Source organism: Hipposideros armiger, unplaced genomic scaffold, assembly GCF_001890085.2.
Source record: "Hipposideros armiger isolate ML-2016 unplaced genomic scaffold, ASM189008v1 scaffold_518, whole genome shotgun sequence".
NCBI classification, from domain to species: domain Eukaryota; kingdom Metazoa; phylum Chordata; class Mammalia; order Chiroptera; family Hipposideridae; genus Hipposideros; species Hipposideros armiger.
In genome coordinates this window covers 1,128,611-1,146,998 of record NW_017731868.1, presented here as the reverse complement: position 1 = coordinate 1,146,998, position 18,388 = coordinate 1,128,611, and the positions used below count along the sequence as shown (strand labels likewise).

Below are 18,388 nucleotides of genomic sequence, written 5' to 3'. Positions count from 1 at the left end.
GAAAGTCTACATCACGGCAAACCAATTTAATTATCACAACGGAAGAAAAACAACTAAATATTATATCCATATGACAGATCCCCTACAAGGAAAACAAATCACACTCATGAATGAATAACTTAGAAAAATTATAAAGTAACGTATGAAAATATACAATAAAATCCCAAATTTGTTAAAGATAGTTATATATATGCAACGACAAAAAGGTGAGAAGAAAATATACGACGATTAACAATGGTTGTCTCTAGGTGGTGAAATAGGTAATTTGTGCTATTTTCCAAGCTTTTTTTAAAAAACATACAAAGAAAAACTTGGAAATCAAAAGAACAATTTTTTCTTCATATTGTTATCCTCCAAATCTCAATCCTGACACCTACCCTTAGTCATTTTCCTCTCCTCAGAACTTCTACAACTCTTGAGTTTCTAACATACAATTTAGCATTCGATTATACGTCATCACATACAGCCTGTCTAATCAGGACTCACTTCCCCGGGTGGTCTGGGAGCTCCCGGAAGACACATGCGAAGGCTGAGTCTTCTCCTCTTTTTCCCAAAGCTTTGTCCATCCTAGCCTCACCCCAGGGATACAAAACACAAGACTGTGGCTGAGCTAGGATGCTGCTCTCAGTAAGGCCAGATGAAGGAAGGCAAGGATACCTTATGAGGCAGACATGGACCAGGGCTGGGCAGGTCTTACCGCCATGACACACTTTGGGCACCGCCAGACACCCTTGGGAATCTCAGGCAGAGGAGGCAGCAGGCAAAAGATGTGGTAGTTGTCATCACAGCCATCACACAGCAGGAGTTTGTCGTCCTCATCTCCGCGGGAACACATCCGGCATACATATGACTCGATCTGCCAGAGGAGGGAAGCAATAGTTCATCCACCTAAGCCCTGCCCAGCCTTCATATAGCAGACTCCTCCAGAAAGGAGCCAGGTCCACAGAGCTCTCCATCAGAAACCTGCAATGCTTGCTGGCTGGATCATTCACGTCCCCGTACAGGCTAGTCACGCTAGGTCGGAGTTTAACTGCATGCACGTATCATCTCCTCAAACTGGTAGAGCTGTGAGAGCAGAGTTTTTATCATTCAATCTAGGATCCCCCATTTTTATTCATTCAATAAACGTTTATGGAACACTTACATGTTCAACAATAAGTACAGTGATGATGATAACATGGCAGCTGCCTTCTGAAGGCCTGTAGTACTAGAGACACACGTTCATAAAAGTTAAAGGGCAGTGCAGAAGCTGCCAATAGCAGCCCATAAAGGCTACTGTGGGAGCCTACAGGAGGAAGCACTCAAATCAGCTGGAGATAAGGAGGGACAGCCTCAGAGAAGAACTTCATTGAAAAGGTAACACCTGAAACCGAAACCTGAAAGCAAACTGCAGTGGAGCAGAGCACGGGGGAGAGATTCTTTCAGACAGAAGAAACAGCGTGTGCAAAGGGTAAGGAAAGAAAGAGCATGGCCCGTCTCAGGGAAAACACGAACACACCTACAAGTAGTTCAGTGTGGCTATAGCAGAGTGAGGGGGGCAACGCTGGGGAATGAGGCTAGAGGTCAGCAGGGACTGGATCATGCATGGTAATGAGGAGCTTAGCCTTTATCCTGAAGCAGTGGACAGGGAGTCTCCTTCTCTGGACCCTTCCAGCACTTCGTGTTGACAGCACTCGATCACCCTTTCCTGTTCTCTATTCCATGTGACTTGGCCTCGTTTCCCCAATTAAGTGAGCTACCTGACGGCAGGGCCCACCAGGCCCCCTTTTCTGCTTAATGCGACCTGGTCCAGTGTCATGCTGGGGAAATGCTCATTGAAGGGACGAAAAGCAGAGCATTAGGAAGTCGGGGCTGGGTCCTTACAAACTGGGCATTGCTGTGGTTCCTCCGCAGCCTCATGGTCATCTTGGTGCAGGGCTCTGGGCTGTGACTCAGCTCCTCTTTGCTCTCCAGGAAGGCCTTGGGTGAGGTTGACTCCACCTTCATGTCCCCTCCTGAATCCTCCTTCACCACTACGGTGGGGGGACACTCAGGCCCTTCCTTATCTGGGAGAGCAGAACAGCTCTAAAGTACAGGTCTGGAACACTCAGGGCCCCACCTCCTCTCCCCAGGTGAGACCATCCTTCATACTGCCCCAGCCTGTCAGGCCTCACCTTTCTTCCGCAGAGTCTTATCCTTGGCCATGAGGCCCAGGCCCATCATCTTGGGGCCTGCCCCATAGATCTGTAGCTTCTTCAGCTCCGGATTCTTTTCAATGTCTTCTTCCGTGGGTTCCGGCTGGAAGAAAAGGGAAATGAATCAAGACTGCTACCTGCCCCATCCTAAAAGTACAACAGCTTAGATCATACTGGGTTGTCGGAAATGTCATGACGCATTTTTGCAACGAAAAACATAAAAAATACGTCATGACTTTTCCGACAACCCAATATATCACCCGAGCTTATGCCAGGGGCTGAGGCATGGGTGGGCCAGGGCAAGAATTCAGAGCTGCTTTTTGGAGATGGGGTAAATGAGCTTCCTCCTCAGCTATCTTGGAAATGAACTAAGACAGGCTCTCAATTTTCCCAACCATAAAATTGACAATATTAACTCCTACCTTAGAGTTACAAGGAGGTGTGGGAATAACATAAAGAAATCTAACAGGGTTTGGCACTACTAATAAATGGCAGTGACTAATATGATGTGCTAAATTACATGCTTCGGTAAGCCCAGGGACAGTGTCCACCTTGTTCTCTGTTGTATCCCCAGTGCCTAGAAGAATGCCCGGCATGTAAGCTTCTGCCTGAAGCTAGGCTATAGCTGTAAGGAGAAAGAAGAGTTCTACCCCTATAAGCAGAGTGAGTCAGGAAAGGAACAAGGCAGGCAAGAAGGGCAGACATAGAAAAGATACTGTATGAGCAGATCAAGACCTAGTTCAAAAGCTCAGCTGAGCGTGGAGGAAAGAGCAAGAGTGAATTCAGAGAGGCTCACTACTATTCAGAACTAGAGAACTGAGAGAAGGGCGAGCGGAACAGGAAACAGAGCCTTGGCTAGAGGGAGAGCGAGGACTCTCTCCACCCCCAAGCCCTAAGTTAGAAGGGAAGTACTCACATCAGGCTGCAGTCTCTTGGCCCGCCGGCCATAGCTGTTGAACTTGGAAGGCTGCACAGACTGTCGAAGGGGGATGCTGTGGGGTTTGTATTCCTTGTCCTTCTCCTCATTATCAAATGGACGTGTGTTACACTGCTGGGGACAAGTGAGAGGTAAGTGTCAGGGCATGGGGCCCCAATCCCCAATAGCAAGGACTTCCCTCTACCCTCACCCAGTGGCAACCAAAGCTGTGGTTGCACCTCCTGACCCATACCACTTGGCTTCACTGGTCTTGACCACTGACACCCAGCATACACTTTGGGAATTCTTCTCATGCCTTTGCTTATGCCATTTCTCCTTCCAACCACCTCCGCAAAACCATCTCCCCAACTAAATCAGACTCCATCTCTTCCCAGACCTCTCAAGCCCAAAAGATCTCTCCCTCCTCTGAATTCCTCTACCAGTTAAAACCTTGTCACATAATGGTTAGCAGGCTGGCCCCGCGGGTAACTCCAGGACCTCTGACACTGGGCAATGTGAGCAGAGAATGAATGCCACTAGAAAAGAGTCGGGTCTAGCTCCGAGGTCTCTAGTCCACTAAACCAGTTTCATTAAGAGCAAATTTGGACATCTGCATCTGGTGGGGGCGGGGTGGGTGTGACGCCGCCTTACCACCAGGTTGGCTCCAGACTGGTACATCTCATAGGGGTAAACGATGCGTTCATAGTGGGAACGTAGCAGGGAGCCAATGTTTTTGCCTGGTGGGTAGTTGAGGCGCTGGGCCACCCGGGCCCACCGACGGTCCTTGCAGATAGCTTCATAGCCACCTTCCTCCACGACGATCTGCAAGGACAAGCAGGAAGGGGATGTGGATGCGCTATATGTACAAGAGGGAGTAGGCCTGCAGAAAGGGCAGTGAGGACAACCCCAGCCCCTCACTTCACTGGGGGCTACCCCCTCCCTCCTACCACCACCACACAGACTCAAATTTCAGCAAGAGACGCCCAGAAGTTCTGATGACAGCTCGTGTGCTACCAGGCTGTGCCCCTTCCATTGCAGCCTACAGATCCAATATCCAAACCAAGGGAGTCCCCAGAGCACCAATGATATTACGGTGTGGGGTGGGGAGGGGTTTAAAAAAAAACCTGTTCTTACTTTGCTGAGGCTGTAGAGGTCCAAGATCCGCCGTTCGACATTGGGAATCTTTAAGGAGGAGCCCTGGATTTCCCAGAATTTAGCAATCTGGTCCAAGTAGTTCAGTTTCACTCTCGTCTGGGCCTGGAAGAGAAATGGCTTAAAGAGGCTGAGCTTTCCAATTCATCCCGTCTTCTGGCTTATCTTAGGGGAGAAAGGGTACAGAGCAGCCAACTACTCAGGGCCTCTCCCAATGAACTGGATCCCAAACTCCAGGCTGTGTTTAGCCCACCTCTCTCTCATCTCTGCCACCTTCTAGTTAATAGGATAAGCCCAAGGTCCCAAAATGGAGAGGGTCCGATCACAACAGCCAAAACTTTACATATACTCTTTCTCAATCTCCCTGACAGGGCTGGGTGAGTACTGCCATCTCTTTTACAGAGAATCTGTTTCCTCAAGTCACACAGCAGGTAACAAGAGATCTGAATGCCAGTATAATGAATATAGATAATATTACACTACAATTATGTAATGTGATAAATATCACTACACCAGCAATCATATTACTATAATTAACATGCCATATACCTTAAACTTACACAATGTTACATAAAAGTAATATGCCATATACTTTAAACTTACACAATGTTACAAGTCAAATTTATTCAATTAAAAAGACAGAGAGATCTGGATGTCAAATAAGTTTCAGCGTTTCTTCTGCTACCGCTTTGCTGTATAGCCTCAAGCAAATCAGTTTTCCTCTCAACCCGTTTTCTGATAATAAAAGGGAAATAAAACAACTGCCCAGTCCACTTACCCCAGAAGGGCGGACTTATGAGAGGAACAATGAAGACCCTCTGGAAATTCTAGAATTTGATCTAAGCTCTAGGCATGTTTCGGAGAATGAAGGCTCCAGGAGAGCACATTCACCTTTTCTTATGCACCATGAAACTTGTTCCATGACAGCTGAAGGGTGAGAGACAGAATGGCCTAAAGAACTAAGAAATGGTGTACCAAAGTAGTACTGGCACTTGGCCAGCCCAGGATTTGGTGTGGGCCAAAGATCCAAGGAATAAAGTATGTCCCATGCTTCCGTGAAATCTCAGTGACCCAAGAAGGGCTCCACAAGGCCCTAAGTCTATAACCACCTTACCCTGATCAGAGTGCCTGACTCTAGGGAGAACTAGTTAAGTCACTAGCATTCACTACTTTGCTCTAATCCTATTAGGGGGAACAGGGACAGGTCTTTCTATTTCATAGATGAGAAAAACTACAATTTACTTGTGGAAGGAAGCAACCTATGGCTCCTAAGCTGCCAGAACTCCTAAGAGGCCAGGAACTGTGCTCCCTCCATTTCAACCCCTTGGCTTTCCAACTTTGGCCTCATCCTTGCTCCTCCCCTGTCATTAGCCATCAATATCTTTCTAGAAAACCTGCCCCTATCCCATACTAGACAACACTTTGCCCTAGCTGTACCCCCACAGACGTGGGCAGAGCCATTTCTCTAAGGATCTTGTACCCTTACAAGAGATAATTTTTGCTCTGATCCGAACAGTACTTAAACTGACCCTAGAACAGTGATTCTCACTGAGGGGCAATTTTGCCCCCCAAGAGACATATAGCAATGCCTGGAGATATTTTTGGTTACCATAACTGGGAAAGGGTGGGTACTACCGGCATCAAATGGCTAGAAGCCAAGGATGCTGATAAATATCCTGTAATACACAGGATAGCCCTTCATGACAAAAAAATTATCTGGGCCACAATATCAGTAGTGCCAAGGTTGAAGAACTGTGATCCAGATGACAAGTAAGCTTTTTAGGTCATGGGTATTTGGTTGGGCCTAATAACCCCCAGGACATCTAGTAAGGCTTGTGGATACATAATAATGAGGGAGAGGGGGTGGTAGCATACTTCTAATCTACATCTTAGATGGGAAACTCCAGGATCTTACCTGAAACTGGCTTTACAGTACACACTCTCATTAACCCGGGACATTCTCAAGCCCTCAGTGGAAAACCTCACCTACCCATGCAAAGGGCCTGGACTTCCTGTACAGAACAAAAGGGCGAGGGAATAATCTACCTGCCTAACCTTTTGCCCAAGTTTGCAACCATTCCAGCGTCCACACAGACCAGTTTTTGTGTTGTTCCCACCCATCTACCTCACTAAGCACCATGGAAGGAATAACAGGAAGCACAGGGTTGTGGATGAATTGGATGATGAGGCCCAACTCAGCTGGCCAAACAAGGGGCTCAGCCAGCCCCATACTTCCCTTTTGTTGAGTCAGGCAAGGTAGCTTAGCTGACAGGGGAACTTCAGAGGTAGCAAACATTTGTGGGAAAGGGACAGCCCCAGCCTTTGGGCTACCACATCAGAAATGCTAAATGCCCCTGCTCTTGGTTATAGTCAGAGCCCTAAAGCTTCCTCCATGCCCTCCGTGCAACTTCACAGGAGAGAGAATAAAAAATAAAGGCCCAGTCAATAGATACCTTAGCCAGAGAAGGTATGAGGGAAGAGGGGTCAGAGCTCACGTATCCATTCTCCCAACCCCGCCACCAGCTGTTAAGTCTTCTCACCTCTAGTTCATTCAGCCTCTGGATTCGGGGAGTAAATCTGAAGTTGTCCACTTCTACAGCAAAGGGTGGCTGCCAGTCCTGAGGAGGTACAGAGGGGAAAGGGAGTTGGGTTATTCCAGCATAGTGCAAGACCAGAGGGCACCAAAAGCAGCTCAGCACTCCACTCACCTTCCCAAACCCCTAGCCACCCCAGACCTTTTAACCTGGCAAACATTCAGCCCAATTGTGCCACACAGAACTCACATCAGGGCCTTAGCAGCCCCTCAAGTCCACACCCAACAAGTCCAGGCCCAGGCCCTGGGAACTTTCTCCCAAGTCCTTCCCTAAAGTAAAGTGCTAGAATTTTAAGAAATAGAGAGATGGGACCCAAAACAGTTGACCCCAAACTCTCCCTACATCCACATTAAACCCTTCATCCCCTAGGCATGTACTGTGGGACACAGTCTGGAAGTGGAAAGCACACAGGGTCTGGAGTCAGAAGACCAGGGTTCATGTTCTAGCTCTCCTCTTGACTAGCTATGGGATTTTACCTTTCTGAACCTGTTTTGTCATCTGTAAGGTGGGAATATAAACTCTTGCCCTGGCTTTCTCATAAGACCAATATGGAAAATTAAACTGGTTTTCAAATGAAAATGTTACTCAAAGGTACCATCATTAAGACTTGACATCTAAGGCTGATCCCACTACCCAATACACATGCAGGGTAGCTCAGCTCTGATTCTGGCAGGGTTTCAAGGTCTAGGCCTTTAATGTCTGTTCTCTCCGTTTAAAGGGCCTGAGATAAGACACTGCAGGGAAGAGCAAGGAACAGGGAGCAAGAATCTGTATCACTCACCCAGTCTGGGAGGCTCCTGTGGGTCCTCTCTCAAACATCTGCCAGCAAGAGGCAGGGGAAGAAGCACCGGGGGTGGGGGGTGAGGGGGTATAAGTGCTGGGATGCCCAACTATGGTGGCAAAGAATGGGAGGTTTGGGGGAGGAGGGAAGTCAGGGGAAGATAATAAAAGTGGGGAAGACTCTGTCCTGCCAAGTTGGAGCTTGTTGTGTCCTGCCCAAAAGGTGGCTGTGGAGAGCCCCCTCCCCAGTACCCTCCTCCACAAAACCTCCCATGCAGTCCTCTTCTCCCCAGGGCCCTGGCTCCCGCTGTGGTGGTGAGAAGAACCTACAGTAACCTAGACCAATGCCCTCATTTTACGAAGGGGGTAAGTGAGGCCCAGAGAAGAAATGTGATTTCTCCAAAATCTCATGCTGAGTTAGTGGTTGAGTCGAGAATAGAGCCCGTGTCTTCTGACTGCCAGGCCAAGGCTCTTTGCACTACACCAGGCTACCAGTGCTCATACATACAGATGGAAAGGGGGGGGGGGGGGGGACAGGAAAAGAAAAGAAAAGAGAAGAAAAGAAAAGGCTGTTGGCCTCTTTTGCATGCACATATTTAGAAAAGGGGCCAGAGGACTCATACTTGCATCCACACATACTTCCCCCAACCTCCACGCAGGTCGCAAACACCTGGAGCTCAGTGAAGCAGGGGCTTAAAAAAAAAAAAAAAAGACTAAAATGTTATAGCTCAAGCCCAGACAAGCTCCCCATGCATTCTTGCCTCCTATTAGTAGGGCATTTCCCCCACTCAGTGCAGGTAGCCCAGGTAGAAAGGTGCTCAAGCCGCAAACCCCCGGCACCCTTCTTTCCTGCTGAATCAAGTTCTACATTAAGAATAAGCGCGACTTCAAGCAACCTGACAGGAAATGGCAGAACCGGAATCCTAGAGCAGGAGGAGCTGTGGGTGCAACAGATAGCTGAGGAGGTCCAGCAAACCTTCCTGCCTGGCTCTCCCTGGAACCTATGAGCTCCCTCATCCTGCCTTCAGCCCCATTCTCCTGTGTGCCAATCACTCAGCAGCATGTCAGTACTATCGGAATGGTGCTAAAAAGACTGACTGCCTGATGCAGGAAGCAAGGCCCTTCCAAGCTCCCCGGGTGTACTTGAGGGTACCAACACTCTCCTCCCACCCATCTTCCCCAAGACTAGCAGTCACCTGTCTAGCAATTCAGAACCCAAATTGCCCTTCCTCAAGCAAACCTCCATTTCCAAGCACCCACCGATACACAGGTTCCCACCCTGGGCCCAACCACCACTTGGGTGAGTGCTTCAAATTCCAGCCAGAAGGCCTGGCTGCCTATAGGCGGCTGAGAAGCAGCCCTACAAGAGGAAAAGGGAAAAAAAAAACAGAAAAAGAAAAACAACAGAACAAAACCAGACAGCCAGGTCTCCTGAATTGGAGAGCAGCACACTGTTGAGGCAGAGAAGAGAAGCATAACAAAGGGCGCCCGCCCCCCCCCCTGCCCCCTTGCAAAGGACAGTGTCACACACACTAGGGATATATCATTTTTTCCCTTCCTGGTCCCCCAAGGAAGGGTAACAACACCTGCACAAAGCCAGCCTGCCCAGAACAATCCAAGATAGAAAAATGGAAATTCAGGCCTCAACTATCCCCTATGTCAAATATTGCTTCCTCGAGGCTGCCCAGGATTCAGCTTGTCCTTTCTGCTAGCCTTCCTGACCTCTCACTAACCACCGCCACTCCCTCACCATGGACAAGGATACCTCAGAGATCTGTGGCCAGGCTCCAACAAGGAAGAAATTAGCTTACCCAACACCTCCCAGAGGATCCATTTGAAACCAGCCTAGATCTGTGGCAGAGCACCAGAAAGCACTAAGTTAAATAAGGAGGCCTGCGGTGCCCTCCTCAGGTGGCAGTGAGGCTTCCCATCCTGTTTCGGCCAGGGATACCCACTCGAAAACACCCTGTTCCAGGCAAACTCAATGTCTGCCCTTGGAATCCCAAGTGGTGACTGAACATACACATCGTCATTTCTCCTCCATGCCAGCCTATCTTAGCCCTTTGGGGACTTCTCCTGGCCTGAAGCCAGGCCTAGGAGCAAAGATATGCCCTTTGTCGCTGACCTCTGGGATTCAAGCATTCCGAAGGAGGCAGACTTCCATAGCTCCATTCTGTTTCTAGGAGTCCAAGAATCCCCTATCCTCTGGGACCTCCTACATCCTGGGACAGAGCAGAGTAGAAATCCTCTGAGAAGGGCTCATACCCCACCAAGCCAACTGGTCCAAGCCTCGCCATAGAAGTCAAGTCTGGGGAGGGGTGATGTGCAGCGAAGGCCCAGATGCTGCCTTCAACTAAGAAAAGGGGACAATTCCCTGCACCCGTCTCAGGGGAGCCAGACAGAGCATTCCCTGTGAGACTGATTTCCTGACTGATTCTACCAGGCCAGGCTGACATTATCATAGATAGATTGGCCTGGCAGGGTGTGAGTAAACATGAGTCAATTCACATAGGAGCAAACCAGTGACCACATCAAACACCTTCGCAGTCACAATAATTACCACTTATCCAGTGCCTACTACACATAGACGCGACCTAGTTTAACCGAATTTTTGAAATAACCATTCATGGGACCCATTTCACAGGCTTTGAGAAACTATATTACTTGTCCAAGGTCACACAGCTGGGAAGCTGCGGAGTGGTGTTTCGAACTCAGGTCTGTCTCCCTTCAGAGCTTCCCCCTACACCACACCGCCTGCCTTGAGAGAAGTGATGACAGTAGATAGGAGAAAGGCCTTACTTAGTGCAGCCTTGACCTGGGTGGTCCGGGGCAACTAAGAGATGTGTGGGTGTCTCTTCGAACTCTCCCGGCCCACTAGGCATACCTGTCTGGACCCTTACTAGGAGTGATTCTGAAAGGTGAAGTGGGAGTGGGGGTAGGTCTCTGAGCCCAAGTCACTTGGGGGCCTCACCTCACGAGGACCCCCGGCCCCAACACCCTTTCTCCGATCCGCGCCGCATCCACAACGGTCCCAGCCACCCCATTTTCCCCACGTCTCAAGCTGCCCCCCCCCACCGCCCCCAGACTCCCCTGTCCGCTACTCTAGGTCCCTGGCCTCGCCGACGACGACCACCGGCCCCAGGCCTTACCGCGGGTGGGCGGATCTTGCAAATGCCCGACTTCTCGGCGATGGGCCTGATTTTCGCGATGTAGCCAAGAGGGTCTCGGAACTCGGCCCAGCTAGGTTCGAACACCGGGCACTCCGGCGGTGGTAGGAAGTCGTCAGACCCCGGCTCCATGGTGGGCCCTAGGACTGGAGGGTTCGGACCACCCTTAAGGACTCATGGCGGACGCTGCTGTATGAAACCGAGGCACTGCTCGGAGACTAGGCCCTAAGCGGGGCGGCCGCCGCCCGCCGAGGGCCAAGGGGGCGTGTTGGTTGCCGCGCACTGAGAGGCACAGGCTGACGCTAGTGCTACCGCCTCTTCGTCCTGCTTCGTTGCTTCCAAACTCTGCCGCTGCCGCCCAACTACCACAGCCTTCACGGCCACAGCTACCTCCCAACCACCGCGGCCTTCATCGCCGCCGCCGCCATCTTGGTTTGTCAGCGTCCCCCCCCATCCTCCCCACAACAAACCGGATCCCTCCGCGGGGTGTCCCTCCGAGCCTCGTATATCTTGTGTGAGGCCAGGCCCTAAGAAGCCTTCATCCCGTGGGGGTAGAGCAGAGTCGGCAGGCGTGGGTTCCCTATTTGGAAGCGGGAACTCAAACGTAACTCCCAGACTGAGAGCAAATAGTCCCCCTCAGAGGCGGAGGAGCAAAGTTGTAATTAAAATACCGGATCCTTTTTCCGGATGGACCGGCGGTGCACGTTTAAAGGCCAGTGGTGCGCATGCGCCGTATGGAGACAGACCGGAAGAGGAGCAGGCGTTGGTGGGCGGGAGGCCGAAACTGGCACCACCCCCCGCCCCCACTTCGATGACCTCAGCCCTGGCGGGAGCCCCGCCCCAACATTCTCGTCTTTCTGGTGTGAGCCAATGAAGGCAGCTCCTGGTGCCTATGTGCGGGCGACCCCTTCTGCCAGCCGGCAGGTTAGGGGAGACGTAAGGAGTTCCCAGCTCTAGGCGCTGACGGCTCTGGGGCTTTGAAAGAAGGAAGGCAGGAGGCTGCTCACTCCCCAGGAATTATAGCTTTTTAGAATCCTGGGTCTCAAGGAAAGGAAGGAAATATTTATTTCATCCAAGGTTATGCGTAGAGATCTCTCAGGGCTGGAGCTTCCATTCTGACCCCCAAAGAGTCATTGTCAGTCAGCATTTTAATGAACACTTTCAGCTGGTCCGTGTACACTTTTATTATGTGCACATTTGTGGAATGTACTACAAAATAAGCCTGAGTGTATATAGTATTTTAACTATTGGATGTTTAGCAGCAGCGTGTTTATCTATCACTTCTTAGTGCCTACCGTATGAGAAACACTGCCCATTTGTGAGTCTATAGTGTACTTATCAAACATTTATGTACACGGATTGTATTTATTGTGTATAGCCTGTCATGCATTTGAGTACCTACTATGTGGACATCTATTCCCATTGTGTACATGTTTGTGGAACAGTTTCTAAATAGGTTTATCACAACTATTTTGAATATCAAACCAGTACTTTACCCATACATCAGGCATCTACTGCATTTGAGGATCATCTGTGCTATTCAACAGTTGCACATAAAGTTTGAACACCTGCTGTGCACATATTAGAGTACTTGTGTACATGCAGATTAAGTACTTATTTTGTGTTCTGCCATCAGACTGAATGAATTCCTTAAGGCAGGGACCATGTGGACTTTTACGTCCTTAACACTTGGCATAGTAAACTAAATTAATGTTAAGTAAACAAAAGAAAAATGAATATATTTTTGAGCAGTCATAGTATATATTGACTGAAAATGATATAAACTCTTGGAAACATTTTCTGTGTGTATTAAGCATCTGCTGTATACTTGAATATGTTTGAAGAGGGTAGGGAGTATCATTCATTCAGTTAATTGTTCCTAATCACATACTGTGTCCCAGTTACGTACATCATTCTGCCTGCTTCAGGACTGAGCTAAGGAGAACCTATCTACGGGAGCAATGCACACTGGTTGGAGCTCACACCCTGGGGTCAGACAGACCCAACTTCTAGTCCCGCCAGCTCTGCCATTTTCTACTTATGTGACCTGGGCAAGTCCCAATTTCTGAAACAAATGGAGATGATAATACCTACCTGGCAGAGAGAAGGCCCTCAGTATCAGTTAACTGTTATTTTTATTTCTGAAAGTCAACAACCAATATGTCAAATCTCGTTAAGAATCTCTTTTGTGCCAGGCATTGCGCCTAGTGATTTCTTATTGTTTTTATCACCTGAGTCTTTATATTACCTTGAACATTTAGAATCTTTATCCCCACTTGGCTTGTGAAGAAACTTGTCCCAAGTAATACCAATAGTGACATCTCCTTCCTAGTTTTCTAGGTGTCAGGGGAAACCTCAGCCCCTCTGCACTGGAAACACATGTGAATGACCCAACCAAACAACTGTCTGGATGGGAAAAAGAAAGCTAGGGGAGGTGATGCTAATAACAGTAAAATCACTAGCCTCTCACATGTGTAAACACTGAACAGCCCACATAGCTCTTTCATATCAATTATTTCCCTTAATCTTTGCAAGGGTCTTGGGAACGATGTAGGTTAATTTACCTATTCTGTAGATGAGGAACCATGTTCCAGAAAGATTGAACAACTTGCCCACTGTTACACAGGAAGTTGCTGACTCTTGGTCAAATGCTCTTCCTCTCATTCGCTCTCACCAATAATAGAACTGGGCAGGAGAATGGTGAGAAGAATGAAGAAGGTGGGAAAATATGCCAAATCCTAGGCTGAAAAAGGAAGTTTGGCCTTTCCATCTGGAGGCAGCTTAGTGAAGGACAAAGAGCACGAACAGGAGTTGTGAGACCAGGTTTGGGGTCTTAGTTCAGCCCAGGCTTCCCATAGCCTTCTCTGAGGTCCTTAGCCCAGACATTCCCCCCACCACCCTGTAAGTGCAAATGGAAATTGCATAGGGTCTTTAAAGCCAACCAGATCCAATTCATTCATTCGCAAATATTTGTTAAATTCCTACTATGTACCAGGCACTTTTGGGGGCCCTGGAAATATAATGGTGACCAAGGCAGACATGGTCCCTGGTTTCCTGAAGCTGACATTCACCCACTGAGATCTGCCAAGTACCTCACCTCCCTGAGCCTTGATTTTCTCATTTATCCAACGAGGTTCTATAATCCCTTCTTCACAGGGTAGTTATGAAGATTAGAAATAATGACTGCCATTCATCAAGGGCCAGGTGCTATGAAATAGGTATTGTTATCTGTGTTTGACAGATGGGGAAACTGAAGCTCCAAGAAGCATAAACTTACCCAAGTCACATGGCTAGGAAGTGGCACAACTAAAATTCAAACCCAGGTCTGTCTGACTGCCATACAATTCTGCCTGTACAAGTCTCAGATGGCGTCACCCCGGAGACACACACACACACACACACACACACACACACACACACACACATGAAGGTGCTCAGGAAATGAGTTCCTTTCCCAGGCCTTGAGTCCTGCTGAGGACCAACTTGAGTCTGGGCACTGCAGGGTGAAGAATTGGGATGCACCGGGGAGCTCACCCTGGACTGGAGGCTGGGTTGGCCTCAGGCACCTACCTGAGAGAGAGGGTCTGGTATGGAGCTGGTGCAGAGCAGTGATTGGAAGGCTCGGCTGGGCTCTTGACCACACTCACCCCGTCCATGTTTTCTGGATGAACTGGATAAGCATGACTTTGGCCTCACTTTTTTGATTTGTAAACTAGGGTCCCTTCCAGTTCTGAAGTAGGTATGAGTTGTGAGTTCTGACTCCTAAAGAGCTCTGGAATCCATCTCCTCCTGCCATGCCATTTTCTAATCTTCTACTCTGTGTGAGAGCCATTTACTTTCTCTAGCCTGATTATTAAAAGAGCCTCCTCAAGGTATCAAGGTATCTGTGTGAACTCATGGTTTTATATACATATATGGAGAGAGAGAAATATAGACATATATTATGTACTTAATACATATAATACATACAACAATAAAAAGATATATTCAAGATAATGATAACTCCGAATGAATTATGATAGTAGTGGATTATAACTCATTGAATAAAATAAAAATCTGTAACTCCACACTGATACAAATACACAAAATGAGGGAAAAGGGAAAGCTCTTCCTTAAAGGAATGATGAGTGAGAAAATCATTTTTCAAATAAAAAAGCAAACTCTTAAAGCAGCTATAACACCGAGTACCCAAACCTTGGTTTTTCAAAGCCATTCTCATCCAAAAAGAGCCAAGTGTCCTTGGAAAAAAATGGCTGATTCCTGGACTGGGCAGGGAAAGTACAAGATGGGCCTGGAGCACCTTGTGGTGCCGGAAAACAAGGAAGCGCTCAAAGAAAGATGGAGACCTGCCGAAAGGGCACAGGAGCCAGCTTAGAGGGCCTCTTGCTGGGCAAGTCTGGGGCATTTGGAATATCACAATGAAGAATGGCGTGCGTGCATTATAGCCCATTGAATAAAATAAACAACCATGAATCCGTGAGGATATAAATAAATAAATGTGGGAGATGGTAAAGCTCTCCCTTACATTGGAAAGCCAACTAATCCGAGTCAAAAGAATGATGGCATTCGAAAATCACCATTTGGCTATCGGGAGAATCATTGTAAATGCTAAAACTGGTGGGTGAAAGTTTGAGCAGTCACAGGATAGTTACATTATATTGATGCATCTCTCCACAAGATACTCATTAATTACAAAGGGAAAAACAGTCACTTTACAGTGGAGACATTATATAGCTCAATGTATCCCTTGGTCTGACTTTAGCTCCCACTGAGGCCCTGGTGAGAAAACCTGTGGCAACAGAGGAATGAGGGTACATGGACTGCTCACACCCATCACCCCTGGGCTGCCCTCTCCCGTGCCTCTCTCATTATTCCACAAACACATCGCAGACTCACACACCGCCAGGCCTTTTCAGACGCTGCTTCCTCTGATAAATACCCTTCTTTACTGGGCCAGTTCCTACTCACCCTTCGAGACTCAGTGAAAGGGGAAGTTCCAGATACCCTTCCCTGACCCACCCCACCCGTCTCCAAGTTGGGTTTTCCCCTTCTTTGTGGCCTCATACATGCTGTGCTTCCTTCTTGGCCTGTACTTATTATGTTGTGTTGACATATCCCTGCCAGGCTGTCCACTCCTGAAGGTCTTCTCCTGCACTGTCCAATATGATAGCCACTACCCACATGTAGCTATTTACATTTAAATGTAAACATTTGGTTCCTCAGTGGTACTAGCCACATTTCAAGTAGCCACGTGTGGCGAGGGGTGACCATACTGGAGAGTGCAGTTACAGGACATTTCTACCATCACAGAAAGACCTATTGGACAGCACTGGTCTAGGACAAAGATAAGAACTCTGTGAGATTCCAGGACCTTTGTCCTTTGTTAACGTGTTGTCCCTCTCCAACCACATTCCTAAAGATACTGGCAGTAGAACCTTTGATACAAAGATAGCCACCAGTCAGTGAGCCTCCAGGGAGGAGGGAAGGTGGGGCAGGGATAGCCCAGTGCTGGGACTGCAATGAGGATGACATTGGAAAGAGTGGAAGGAAACATGAGGACTTTCCAGGGGGCCCAAAAACTTGGTACACAGGTGCATCAATCAATACATCAACCAAAGATAACGTACTCTACGATTAGAAAGAACCATTCATTCAAATCAACCAAATGTTCGTGTCATCTGTGCTGTACCAAGCACTGTGCCGGGCAATGCTCTGGACAGAGATGATTCAGATCAGTGTCACTTTTGAGCCACTTATCGCCTGGTGGGGAAGACAGATAATGACACCAGGGACCTCAGAGTACGTGACCAAGGGCACATTCTGTGAGGGATGGGTCCTTCAAGCCCATCTCCCAAGAGTAAGAAAACCTTCATCAGGCATGTTGGGAAGAACACATCTGGTAGGGGGGAAGGCACAGGTAGAAGAGGCACAGTTGACCCTTGAACAACGTGGTGAGGGTTGGGGTAGGGGTGCCGACCCACCCTGGATCAGAAACCTGCATATAAATGGACCTGCGCAGTTGAAATCCGTGTTGTTCAAGGGTCAACTGTACTGAGTTTGGAAATTACATGCAGGCCTTTTCAGGGAACAGTGAGTGGATGGCCAAAATGTGGGTGAGGAACGAGAGTTAGGACTACAGAGATCGACTGGGGCCACATGGTGGAAGACCCCCAACATCAAGACAAGTTTACACTTGTTTCTGTAGGTGGCCCAAAGCAGCTCACTGAGTGTCTAGCAAGAGGTAGGCATTTCACATGCATCTATTAACAGTTTCCCTGCAAGATTATTATCCCTATTTTACAGGCAAAAGACCAAGCTCTTAGGGGCTAGGTGACTTGCCAAAGGCAACACAGTCAAATCTGTGACTGAGCCAGGATTTGAGTGCTAAAACTGAGCTTTGGGGAGATGAAACCAGCATCAAACTGAAAGTGGGAGAAGGGGGAGTGACCAAAGGCAGTGCAGCTTGGTCCACCAGGGAAGGAAGAAACAAACAAACAAACAAACAAAACACCGATTGCACTTGATTCCTGACCCTCTCCCTCTGGATCTAAGCTCTTCAAACGCTTAGGTCTGGTCCTCAAGGAGGCATCAAATGCTTAGATAGTTCCAGCTGCTGCTTTTGCTTAAATGTGCATATGAGGAAGAAAACAAAGACTTGGTCCAAGATGCTAAAGAGTGGCACCATCCAAACCATGCCCTCTTAGAGGCCATTTCAGATTCTAAGAAGGCACCAAAAATATTTACTGACTGCTGCTTCTGGGGACCCTGCAGATCCTAACCAAGAGCCACTGCTCGGCCTCAATTCCTGCGGGGCTCAGAGCCCAGGACATAATCAGTGGTCCTGGAAACATGTCCAATTCATAGGAAGGCAGTTTGGGGGACTGGACAGGGGACTAGCCTAGAAGTCAGGCACCCCCATCCTGACTTGCTATGTGGCCTTGGGAAAGATCCTTCCCTTCTCTGGGCCTATACTCTCCTCTGTAAACGAAAGGGAGTCCTGCTATTTGTTATCTAACATCCTAAGTATATATACAGAGCTATTATAATGTATCTAGTCCCTGGCTTCCTGGCCCAGGTCACCACCCCCCTCAAGGACAGAAATGTGGCCAGCTGTGGGGAGGGGAGAGGACTCCAGGGCAAAGCCAGGCCAGCCACAGGAAGGGTGAGAATAGCCGCCACAAGGAAGTATCCAACCTGTGAACGGAAGAGAAGGGAACTAACTTGTTGAGCACTTACTCCATGCCGGCTGCTTGACATCTGTTACCTCCAGTGTGGCAAGGGCTATCACCCAAAGTTTTAAACTGAGGAGGAGACTGAGACTCAGAGAGGGTGTCTTTCCCCAGTGCACATGCCTAGCAAGGAAAAAAACCCCAGGATTTGAACTGGATCAACTCCACAACACAGCCTCACTACTGTCACACAGACCATTAACAAAATGAGATAGGAAAACTTCCCTCATCTCCACCTCCCACCCAATGGAAGCATCTGGCCCACCCAGTTACCAGAGCTTCTCCCATTAGCACTTCCACCTCCCAGGGCTAAGGCCTCTCTCTCCACAGGCTCCACCGTGGGAGAGGGGGCATAAGGAGGAGGCAGAGGCGGGAG

At 48.5% G+C, this 18,388-nt stretch overlaps 1 protein-coding gene across 5 annotated transcripts in view; it reads right to left on the bottom strand.

The window, feature by feature from the left end:
• KDM5C (lysine demethylase 5C) overlaps positions 1 to 11,420 on the bottom strand; it is a 33,394-nt gene extending 21,974 nt beyond the window's left edge. For 3 of the 5 annotated variants that reach the window (XM_019668144.1, XM_019668147.1, XM_019668148.1), the window contains exons 1-8: positions 10,766 to 11,420; positions 6,783 to 6,860; positions 4,225 to 4,347; positions 3,742 to 3,912; positions 3,091 to 3,225; positions 2,154 to 2,277; positions 1,864 to 2,045; positions 698 to 856 (exon numbers count right to left, since the gene is read on the bottom strand). In XM_019668144.1, coding sequence (XP_019523689.1) covers positions 698 to 856; positions 1,864 to 2,045; positions 2,154 to 2,277; positions 3,091 to 3,225; positions 3,742 to 3,912; positions 4,225 to 4,347; positions 6,783 to 6,860; positions 10,766 to 10,915 — 1,122 coding nt within the window. In that variant the 5' untranslated portion in view covers positions 10,916 to 11,420. The remainder of the gene's footprint in view (positions 1 to 697; positions 857 to 1,863; positions 2,046 to 2,153; positions 2,278 to 3,090; positions 3,226 to 3,741; positions 3,913 to 4,224; positions 4,348 to 6,782; positions 6,861 to 10,765) is intronic. The other 2 variants (XM_019668145.1, XM_019668146.1) reach the window with 2 other exon arrangements.
• Between the last annotated feature and the right edge of the window lie 6,968 nt (positions 11,421 to 18,388).